Below are 12,273 nucleotides of genomic sequence, written 5' to 3' on the forward strand. Positions count from 1 at the left end.
TATATTTAAATAGTTTTGAAAAAAAACTATTTACAATAATTATATAAATTTTATCAGACTACATATATACTTTACATAAGAATTCGCCTTATTCGTCATATATTTATCTAGGGAAATTTCTATACTCATAATTTTAATAAAAGTATATTTTAAAAAATAATTAATATAAATATATACTGAAACAACATAAACAAAGTTAAAAGCATTAAAAGTTATTTTGTGTATTCTGTGAATAATTGAATATGAAATATTTAGTCATTTCTCTGAATTGTTTACTTGCATTCTTACCAGTATCTCTTTATGGAAGTTGTCCAAGAATTGTACACATATAGACTTCACTCTACCATTTCTCTGCATATCTTACAAAATATACGATAGATTCTTCTTTTACAGATTAAAATCTATTTTATTATGATTTTAAATAAAATTTTATCTTCTATTATTTTTTATTTCAAATCTTTTTGAGCATTTCAGACAACAGTTTGAATTAATCCCGTGAACACAACTTATAAAAATTGTTTATGTTGAAAAAGGGAAGGCCTTTTTCTTATTAGTGTATTGCTGCAATAAAAGAAATTTCGATTTTAATAGGCCATAGTCATATCAAGAATTTAAGATTTTTGTAAAAAAAAAGATACATGCTATGATTATAAGTGTTTTTTTCGTGCAGTTGGAGGTTGGAGGTTGAAATAATCTTGGAATTAAGTTTCGCGCGGTCATTTTTGAGAAAAATCTTTAAAATCTCAATAAAGTTTAGAAAAAAATGTTAAATTACAAATAATGACTGAATATTTATAAAACTCAAATCGCAACATCTTGAGATTAATTCTTAAGTCTATATATATAATTCTATATATATATATATACAATACGACATATAAGTAGAAACAATGTCAAATAAAAATCTTCATAAAAATTAAATATTTAAACGATAACTTTGTAACATTCTTTGATCATTACTGAGGTATAATATATGGGCGTGAATGAAAAATATTATGAACAAGAGTTTTAAATTACATCTTATTAAGCGATATAACACTATATTAGGCACATCTACATTAACATATTTAAATAAACACGCAACCGTAGCTATCAGAATTTTTGCTTGTTATTATCGCTCCAACAACTGTACGACAATATGCGACATGAGCGAATACGTAAATTCGATTCAGGATATACTTTGAAGGTACGCACGGCTAGTTAAATTTTAAGCATTTCCTTAATATCAACAACTCTGGTCCGTATTTCTGGTTGATTATCCTTTGCTAAATCGGGCAAGAATTCTTTCAAAACGCGGGTCATCTTGTCAAGCTGTTCGTCATTATTAGTCTCACGCATCTTTCTCCCTAATGAAAGAACTATATTCAATGCTTCTTTTCTAATTCTGGTGAACTTTGAAATATCTATAAAAAGAAAATGCATTTCCATCATACAAATCTAAAGGTATTCCAAAAAAATTTTACTATAGCATATATGACACATTATCGATTATAGAATAACTTACATAATTTACATATATTTAATTATATTTTTTTAATGATTTATAATGCATATACTTACTTATACAATATGATAATATTTTATTAAAACTATCACTTATCTCATCTAATAATTTTTTATCTTTTGATGATATTTCTGTTTTATTTATTTTTAATATGACAAGTCTATCCACAAAGAGATTTAATGCCATCAAAATGGTGACTTGCACAGATCTCGTACTATTTGGCAGTACTTTTTGACAGTGAGTTACAAATTCTATGCAATATTTGTCTGCAAACAAAAAATATCCAAAACAGCTATGGATATATATTTCTACTTTTAATTAAATTACACAAAATTGCTAAAATATCTAACCTTGTGTTTCTTTGGTAGAGGGCCATGCTTTCCCGAGTACTTCATAAACTGTTTCTTGCAATTTTATATTATTTTCCTTTTTCTTTCTACTTTCTTCCGCAGTATCTTCTTCGTCATCATTATTTTTATCAGATATCTAATATATAAAGCACATATATATAGCATGTATATTTATAGCTATTTCTTTATAATATTTGATACAACTCACCTTAATCAAAATTTCCTGTACAATTTCATATGTCTCTGTAAATCTATCAATATCAAGTTCATGTAATACCATAGCAAATGCTTGTAAAGCACTTCGACGATACTCAACATTTTCTTTTTTACTTTCTCTATATAGTGTTAACACAATTGTATCTAGCAGTGCAGTATCCGTGTTTAAAACTTCTCTGTAATTATCATATACATTTGACAAATATACACACACACAATTTAACGTATCTATATATAATTATAAAGTTTAAAATAAGAATATCTTATACACATACGTACTTGCTATTGCACGCTAACATTGCGAGAGCGTTTAATAAACGCTCTTTTCCATCCCACGTTCTGCCACGTAGACCGTCCGTCAGTATTTTTAATAAAGTATTTCTGGCTTCTATATCGATATTATGACCTGACTTTAAGGCAACGGTATGAACCGCATTTGCAGCTTGCACTTTTGTAGTCCATGACGCCGATTTAAGAGTTGTATGTAAAATATCGGTTATTGCTTGTAGATTATGCATGATTCCCGCTTCGGTCCCGGGAGTTATTTCGTTCCAAAGATCATTCCATAATTCAATAGTGTTTTCATTCCCTAATAAATAGCAGTACATATAAAAAAATACGAAACATATTTATAAATAATAAATCATAACATTTACATATTTAATAACTATTACATACATAAATAATAAGTTATAAATTATAATTATAACTGGAATACAAACCTGGTACCTTCTCTGCATGCATTGCAAAGAATGTAAGAGGAATCACTATCTTATGATAATTTTTTAATTTCTCTTGATTATAATTGTTTATGGATTGCAAAGTTTGTCCAATTGCTAATCTTATTGCATCATCTGAAATTTATAATTTTTTTTTATTTTATGAAACCAAATATAACTACTCAAAATAAAGAATATAGTTAGAATTTGGATGTACCTTCACGTTCTAAATACCATGTATTTAGAGTATTAAATAATTTATCCAGACTAGAATCTTTAGCCGAGCCAACTATATGGCCAATGCAAATTGCATTATTTTTTCTCACAGCAGCATTACGATCAATTAAACCATTAAGTAAGGCAGATAGAATTTTAGCTAGATGAAAATGATATAAATGATTAATTAAATAAAAATTATATAAAAATTGTATAAAATATATATTAAAGTACTATGTAAGTATTATATCTTAAGTGATAATAGTTTAAATATATAATATATATATAAATATGTAATATATATAAATTGGATTAAATTCAAATTAAGATATAATAAGAATATTTTGTATTTTGTGTTCTTGAAATTAAAATATATTTACTAACCGCTATATGGCTGCAATTCTAACTTCAGATGTGTACTGAGAAGAATTACAAAATGCGAGCAAGCAATTTTTGTTCCAAATCCTATACTGCATTTGATTAAATCTATTACTTTTGGCATTAAATCCTTCAGTACATCTGCATCGATATATTGGATACACTGTGAAAGAAAATAAATATTCAAATTCTATCAAATTTGTCTCCAAGAAATAGAGTTTCTAAATGAATCAAATAGAATACTTTTGTTATTGTATCTGACGCATAATGGCCCTTGGCAATATTGGCTCTGAGATTATCGACAGCTTCCTGCGTTTCCGTTGTCGCACCGCACACATTACTTAAATATGAAAGCTTAGGATTCTCCGATTCACCAATCGTTTCCAATAATGAAGGTATTAAATTGATCAGCGACGGTTTTAATAAAACACCTGCCGTGGATACGAGTTGAGACACCGTTTGCAATGAAATGGATCTCACCGTGTCCACGGTATGAATAATCCCAATATCAAGCAGCACGGGCAATATCGCTTGAATAACTTCTTTACCCGCATTACCATGCGAGAAATCGCAATGACGTATGCAAACCTGTAAAATGTGTGTAAAATTAAAAATATAAGTATCTTTCACAAAAGATATAAATCATATAATTACGTATAGATCACTATTATTAAAAAAAAAAACTCGCGACATACCTTACTAAATATCTTAGCAGTGTTTGTCGCGGCTAATCGTGTGCCTTCGTGAATATCGTCCATTACGCGAAATAGTTTCTTCCACAGTTCCGGACCACACTCAGCGAAATTGAGTTGAACATTTGCTGTCCTTAAAAGATCTGCGAGAGCATTACAACAACTGATACGTACCCTCCACTCATTATTGGTTAGATTATCAGTTACATCAGTCAATATTTCTTTATGATACTGTTCAATCTATATGGTGATGTATAAAAAAAAAAACATCTTTATGCTTATTCCATTATACGTAAGTATTATACATTATTGACAGATATATATATATATATATATATATATATATATATATATATATATATATAATATGTTACTAACAGCTTTCGATGTTGAAGGAACGACAGCTCGCCAAATGCTGGTCATACTCTGTTGTATCTTAGGCGTAGGATCGAACTGATATCTATACAATCGCGGTATAATACTTGGTAGATATTTATTGAGTTCATCTTTCGCGATACTAGCGATCGCTGCGAAACCAAATGCCGCTCCCTTCTTGGATGTCCATATTGCATTATGATTTGCCAAATGCATAAAATAATATACGAGCTCGGGTTTTTGCAATTCTGTCGCGAGGGAACAGATTTCTCGATACGTTGACAAATTGCCACTAAAAGATTATATTATTTTTGTATTTAATATCCTTCCTTTTGTATTTAATATCCTTATTATAAAACAAATATTTTAATCTTAAAACAACATGAAAATATGTTATATAATTTTAATCTTACCCAGATGGATTTTTCCCCAATTGACCTTCCTCAAACAATTTTGTATCAGCGGTAACTTGTTGCACTGTCCTACGACCCTGTGTAAACTGATCTAATATATTAGATACTAAAGCATCACGCTCTTCTTGTTTGCTGTTAATATGTACTAAACTAAGGCCTTTTGAAGCAACATCTTGCACTATATCTATAAGATGAATGAAAAAATTATATTTCTTTAAAAAAAATAATAATAATAAAACGGAATATAATACAATAGTTTATATTTATTTACCACTGTCATCTGAAAGAAAATCTATAAACGCATGGTGAATAGTGGACAATCTTTCTTTAATACATTCTCGTTGAATGTTGTGTTTTAAAAGTGCAAATAGCCACACACATACTGCCTTTAAAAAACATCATGCTATTAATACAAGAAAAATTACTTTATCCCTCTAAAATATGTAATATAGATACCTGTCGCAAATTTGGATGAGGCACTTGATATACATTAAGTAATTCGCCCAATACATGAATTAATAATTCATCGCTTTCCTTACTGTATGGAACAACATGTTCGGCGGGTAAAGTCGTCCAGGCATTTCTTGCTTCTGATGAAGCTTGCGCTTGAACGCAACAAACTAAAGCTTCCCCCAGAATTAAATGGATTTCAATATCCTTCGTCTGTGTGTTAAACATCAAATTTATTTTATATTGTATTTTATTAAATGTAATAAATATTGGTCAAATTTGATTGAGGATATGTACCTCTTTGACTGTTGCTATGATTTTGTTAGCGATCTCCGTGGTATGCGGAAAACATTCACCAACACACAAATATCCTAGTGAAAGGGCAGCTTTCTCTTTCATCTAAGGAAAGAATAAATTCTTATATAGCATTATAAATATTAAATAATTATATGTATTTATTTGTATTTAGAAGACAAACCTTAGTATTCAACTTGGCATTGGATAATGCAGAAAAGAGACTTTCTACTATCGCTTTCTTATTCAAATCATTTTTCCCTTCCATTGGCAAGGGCAAAGAATATGTTCTTCCTAAGACGCCAATGGCGTGAATAGCAGCATCCATTAATAGCGTCGTGTTATCGCGAAGATTTGTACCTATGACAAGAATATCTCAAATATATATAAAACAAGTATGTAATATATTAAATATATAATTTAATATTTAATACGTACATATTGCTTTCACAATATCATTATAAGTTTTCCAATTACATAAATCTTTATTTTCATTTCGCTGTTGCAATAAGTTTCTTTCCATCATGTAAGTCAGTGCCATTAATGCGCCATGTTGTGCTTCCAAATTCTTTTTATTCATAATATCCATGATGTTTGAAACATGCTTTTCAAATTCATTATTTGGAAAATAGCCAGTGATAGCAGCGTATATTTTTGCAGCTAGTTGTCGCACATCTTGCTTAGTAGAAGTGAGTAAAGACCGAAGCCAAGGCAATTCTTTTTCATAGGATTTTACTATATAATGAGGAACAGACCCAAGTACTTCCAATAATGCATTTAAAGAAATTTGATCTATAACAAAATAATCACATTTAACTTGAAATTTTGTTGTAATATATTATGTTTGAAGTACAATATATGTTTTGTGTAATTATAATTGTGTATGTGATGTCTAATTATTTCTCACCTGCAGAAGAATGACTTAGGAGCAAAATCATATCAAGATAATGATTTAATATTTCTGGTTGATCCTTGTACAATTTCTCCAAGTATCGCCCAATCAATGGAGTATGTTCGCAAGGATGTTGCAGTGGTTCATTTCGCGCGGGAATATTAGCACTTCTGGCGAGACAAACGCGAAAGTAAGTAATAATCTGTAAAAATATAAATTTAATTAATAGAAAAATATTGTCGCCTCATTTATGGATAGTAATCTGTTTAAAAAACTTACTTCAGAAAATGTGGTAACACTGTATGGGAGAACTTGCTTGTCCGTATTTCTGCCGCTATTCGCGGGCATTCTCGATTGCATTTTCGAGTAAATATAACTCACTAATTTCACAAATTCGGGCAACAATATTTTGTTATTAATCTGTTGATCGTCCTCATTTTTGTGCACGACACCATATAACGCTTTCATAGCTTCTGTACTTATCTCGTGTTTGTTATCACCACATGCTAACAATAAAAGGTATCGAGACGGAGCGTCATCAGGTGGAAACACAGTTGCAGCGTAATGCATTGCCACAAATCTGTTTGCAAGATAACAGTGACAAACATATAATTAAAAATATTGAATTTACTGAAATTAATATAATGTAAATACAATCTGTAATAATTTGCATTCGATACATGCCTTACACTAGATTCTGGTGATTCAATGTGAACCGATAATAGAGCGTTCATTAGAGCTATATTGCTTTCATCCTCTTTGTTCAGTATGAACGCAGATGTTACGCAAATTAATGCATCTCTTACTGTCCGTCGTAATTCGCCATCCGTCTTGAATATCAGCAATATATTCATATATAATGTTTCTTTCCACAATATGTCATTATGTAATCTATATAAAATTGAATACTTACAGATACAAGAGTGTCGAACAAATTGTGTAATAAACTCAAATCTTTGTTTATTAAAGATGGTATTCTTTGACCAAGTTGTCCAATAACTGTGTATGCCATTGATTTATGTCCATCATCACCCTCAGAGAGCAATTTTATCATACCATTCAAAATTACTCCAGCAACGCGAGCTAACGGTACAAGACTGCAGCTTAAAAATTTAAAATTGAATACAATTTATCATATAAACAAGCTATAATATATTGCTATGTAAATAATATAAAACACAGTTAATAATACATTACATGTTGCACAAATAAATGTAATCCGTTTTCCAATAAAATAATTTAAAGAATAAAATTAAAAATTTATCAATTTTTCCCACAGTAAATAAAAGACAATAAAATAAAGAAAAATATATTAAAGACTAAATTGTAAAACTTACTGTTGAACGATATTTGATGTAAATTGCAGTGCCAATGATTTCAACTTTGCATTTGTATTCTTTCCATAAAGTGAATCAAAAACAACCTGAAAAAAAAATTGTTTTTTTATGTCACATAATAAAGTATATATTTTTCACATGCCATTAAATGTTACCTGTATACATGGTGGTATAATGAAACCCGCCTTAGTTACACGACAAAGATACTGTAAAAGCTTGAGACGAATTCGAGTGCTCGCAGCATGTCGCTTCATCTCGGGTTTTACCTCCTTTTGTGTAGCTAACGCATCAGTACCCAAAAATAATGTATATAGTGGAGCTGCTAATTGCATCGAAGACCAATCCAATGTCCTAAACAGAGAATCATGCTACAAATTACAGATCTTTAATCTATGATATGCTCAAAGCTGATAAACATATTCTGACAGTTTTTGTACACACACCCGACAATTTTTTTTAGTTCTAGATCCGCCATATTTGCAATGCTAAATCTAGTATCTGCTGCTGCTACAATCAAGTGTATCAGAATATCTGCATCTGGAAAAAATCCACCAGCAAGAAACTTAACAATGCCCAACTTTATTTGTTCAAGCTGCTCTGCTGTTGGTGGGTTTTCACCTATTACTCTTTTGAATGCATAATCACTTAAACCTGGTGGCACAGTAAACTGAGACAAATCAATAGCTTGACCTGACTGTTGATTTTCTGTTTGTCCCACAGACCTAATAATACATCATACATATACACACAATTAATAAGTATAAATGATTGTTTAAAAATAATACAAAAAATATATCTTACCCATATGGTAGCAATAATATATCGAGCATAAAGTTTATAAGTTGCTTAGCGACATAAGGTTTATCTTGTAAGCCTAAAAGAGATGCTCGTTTATCGGGATCTGTTGGTATATTAATGTGTCCCAATGCTGGCATTATGATCAGCATTAAACTGTAACATCACCACATAACATATTAATATATTATACATAATAACATATACTATAACATATTGATACATGCAACATTTAATTTAAAATTAAAATTAATTTAAAATATATTAATTTTAATAATTTAATGTAAATATATATAACAAGCAAAATATAAATTGTATCAAAATTCCTTTATAAAAATCAATATAATTTATAACTAGGAGATTTCTTCTTTAATAAGCATACCTATCTTGATGGGACAATGGTTTTCCTTCAATAGCATTTAATACACTTGGAACTAATTCTGCTTGTTTGTTCATTTCCATTCGAGGATATCCTAACTTTATATATATTATTGTAAAGTTCTGCAATTATATAAATACATATTATGTGTTCTTTTTTCCAATCTTGTAGAGTATAACAATCAGCATATATCCAACATACAATCACAAATGAACTAGCAGATGGATCTTGATACTGCAGGAGTAATGCCTCAACAGGTAGTTGTACTTGAGGCCTGCTCTTTATTCTCTTGTTTATATGAATCAACAATTCCATCACCTTTTTTCTAACACCTTCCTGTCCGCTAGATAACTTGAGCAATACAGGAGGCAAAAATTTACAGACTGATGCCTGTAACTGCTCATCTGTCTCTGCAGAGCCCAAGCGAAGGAATACTCGCTCGAGCAAAGCTAAATAAAACAAAAATTAATACTGTATAGTATCCAAATTCTTTTATTAGCATAATCGTAAAAAACAAATAGTAAGATTTTCAATTATGCAATATATGTCAATTTGTTCTATGCATCTATAAAGACAAAGAGAGATGTCAAAAGAAATATAGAAAATATATATATGCATACATAGATCTATCGATCCGCGTTATTATTTCAACAATGTAACAAAGCCATCGAAATATATAAAGTTATACATCACGAAAAACGCTGTCACACGAACTGTTGAATCAAAGTTAATCAATCGGATGTAAACGTGGATATTGAGATTTGACAGTTGCGAGCACGTGACGAAGATATACGGAGAGAAAGGAAGGAAAATATCGAACAAGATAAAAATCCACGCACGATTTTACCAAAAAAAGTTACATTTTGCGGAGCCGTTTTTTTATCAAAGTGCAGCATGACAATCGAAATTGTCCCTCGAGCACTTTACGGACAAATATTCGTTCTCGCGCTCGTCGTCATTCGTGTCAGGATTGACGGCTAGCGCGACGTGTAATTTACGATCCGATTATGAGCATCGGGACGATGTTTCGCGACGTAATCGAATATTTTTCCCGAGGAATACTTACTCAGCTCGTCCGTAGCTGCCATTTTGAAAAGGACTGTAAAGAGACAGCGAACGCGCTGTTCGAATGACAAAGATAATGATAATTAATTCGTGATATCGCTCGTAATTAGCGGCTTGGACTCGAAGCTCTACCGTTTAAATTGTTAAAAGTGCGTTTTAATCGCCGACGTAATCACGCGTGTCGATCAGCGTAATAACGCACGTTACATATGTATCGCACCCCTCGCTGAGACTCCCGTCGTTTTACGTGAGGGCGCTAAATGTCAATGTGAGTGAGGTTAGGAAAGAAACAGCGCACATCGATACAGTTATTGACATGCGATATATATTTAAGATTTTTATGAAAATTTTTATATAAAGGAAAAAATATAAATATAGTAAAGAACGTTGAAAAATATATGAAACCATTGAAATTGCAACATTTCCAATAGATAACATTTATTATTGTTTAGATACGAACTCTGGAAAGGATACAATTTTCGTCAGTTTTATCGAAATGTACGTATTAATTCAGATAGATATATGTATAAATATTATATATGAAAAATATTTTATTATGAGTTACGATCGGATTTATTCGCGCTGAGGAAATATCACGTTGAGGTTAGAAATTCTGTCGCTAGTTGCTTGCAAAAGCGATAAAAAATCAATTTATGCGCAATCTTACATGACGCGGGTTACGATTCTCTTCAGAAAGCTTGATCGAAAAGAATTATCTGCGTGAGTTCAAAAAAATAATTACTATTATTAATTCCCAATCGATTCTTCATTTAATATACACAAGATAGATTTTTCCACACGTAACGAAAATTGTCAAAATTGTATTTTAAAATTTAATACATTGTTTAATTTTTTATTTATTATTTTTTTTTTTATATAAAGATTGATAACTTATCTATTTTTCCATGACAATTAACTTCAAAATTTCCCGCCAAAATTAGATTCTCTTTGGTCGCGTTCGAAAATTTTACTTGTCAGGAGAGTATCGTTTGAATGCCCAATGGGAAAGAATTTTTGTCCTAATTGGTCGATCAAAGGCTGCTTTACCCGATAAATAAATTTTTGAACGCATCTGTGAAATTTTCTTCAAACCAAAAGTGCGCTTTTTATTTCGTACGAAAATCCGTAATAAAAAAATGCCCTAAAAAAGCCAAGGGAATCATATGTCCTGTCATGTCAGTCATTTAGAAGAGTGCGATTATCTTTGCAATATTCTCTTTAAGAAGTTACATCACAATTAATTGCGCATGATGTGGAAATTTACGCATGTTATATCTTAAAAGAGTATTCGTAATTTAAAATCCGCTAACAGATTACCGTCATATCAACCCGGCCATGCGTGTTTGTTGACCTTCACAGCTCCGTCCTTAATAAATTAGAGGTCAACTTGTGCGCGCTGAGCTTTTCCTACCGATCTTTCGAATGAGAACGAATGTGCTACGCGATCGTTTTACATCTCTATCACCAACATTTATATAGGTAGGAAATTTTCAAATAACGTACACAATGTGTAATTCTTCAATAAATTTGTCGGATATCGTTTCTCTTACGTATCGCATGTATTTATATATTAATCAAATTTTAATTACAGTTGTGACTGAGATTCGCTTAATGTGTCTTGTGAAAATGTTTGTCGGATTGTCTTTTAATGTCGATACTTGTACTCGTGATATGTGTTACTTATTTCTCTTTCTGTGTATGTACGAACGATAATTTATATTTTATATACTAATCATTAATAGTCTCATTATTATTACTGTTACATTATATATTTTATATATTGTATTTTTGTGTCTTACGTATATTTCTTTATAATACTATATTTATGTTTAATTGCATTTATGTAAAATTATATAGCTTGTTGACATTTTTTATTATACTTGAATCATATAATTACTAATTTTTGTCACATAAATGAATTTATATATTGTCTTTATGTATAGACGATATGCGTGATACATAAAACAGTGATATATGTTGCATAATTATGTTAATGTCTGTCTTTTACAAAATATATATCTACAAATATATATCATATGTCATTTGTATAAACTAAAATGTGTTAATAAAGATTATTAATCCATTACTCATATTCATATGTATAACTATTTATGATAATATAATATCTCTTAACTTTCTATATCTATATAAGATAATTAAATCTACCAATTTTATTATAATTAATTTTATTAATTTTT

General features: G+C 30.1%; 1 protein-coding gene and 1 long non-coding RNA gene across 3 annotated transcripts; one reads left to right on the plus strand and one right to left on the minus strand.

Annotated features, from left to right (window-relative positions):
* Positions 1–427: 427 nt before the first annotated feature.
* On the minus strand, positions 428–10,758 carry LOC145973864 (proteasome adapter and scaffold protein ECM29). 2 transcript variants are annotated; one of them, XM_083103474.1, is made up of 29 exons: positions 10,743–10,758; positions 9,212–9,459; positions 9,014–9,132; positions 8,638–8,787; positions 8,280–8,558; positions 7,992–8,187; positions 7,837–7,922; positions 7,413–7,602; positions 7,184–7,329; positions 6,779–7,079; positions 6,515–6,701; positions 6,046–6,399; positions 5,792–5,967; positions 5,611–5,712; positions 5,320–5,526; positions 5,135–5,249; positions 4,864–5,047; positions 4,454–4,742; positions 4,079–4,315; positions 3,627–3,971; positions 3,390–3,546; positions 3,007–3,165; positions 2,793–2,924; positions 2,350–2,659; positions 2,063–2,246; positions 1,855–1,990; positions 1,561–1,770; positions 1,195–1,403; positions 428–561 (listed from the first exon to the last, which is right to left on the minus strand). In XM_083103474.1, exons 2-28 carry the CDS (start codon positions 9,323–9,325, stop codon positions 1,201–1,203), a joined length of 5,268 nt encoding a protein of 1,755 aa, XP_082959600.1. In that variant the 5' UTR covers positions 9,326–9,459; positions 10,743–10,758; the 3' UTR covers positions 428–561; positions 1,195–1,200. The 2 variants fall into 2 exon arrangements, with proteins under 2 accessions (XP_082959600.1, XP_082959599.1); XM_083103473.1 differs by lacking the exon at positions 10,743–10,758 and adding an exon at positions 10,077–10,332.
* Positions 10,359–12,066, plus strand: LOC145973871 (uncharacterized). The gene is made up of 4 exons (XR_014439563.1): positions 10,359–10,573; positions 10,637–10,795; positions 11,388–11,554; positions 11,667–12,066. It is a non-coding gene; the product is annotated as an uncharacterized LOC145973871 (long non-coding RNA).
* The last annotated feature ends 207 nt before the right edge of the window (positions 12,067–12,273 follow it).

This window comes from Camponotus vicinus, unplaced genomic scaffold, assembly GCF_025532165.1.
Source record: "Camponotus vicinus isolate PSW18456_S1 unplaced genomic scaffold, iyCamVici1.0 SCAF_6, whole genome shotgun sequence".
In the NCBI taxonomy this organism is placed as follows: domain Eukaryota; kingdom Metazoa; phylum Arthropoda; class Insecta; order Hymenoptera; family Formicidae; genus Camponotus; species Camponotus vicinus.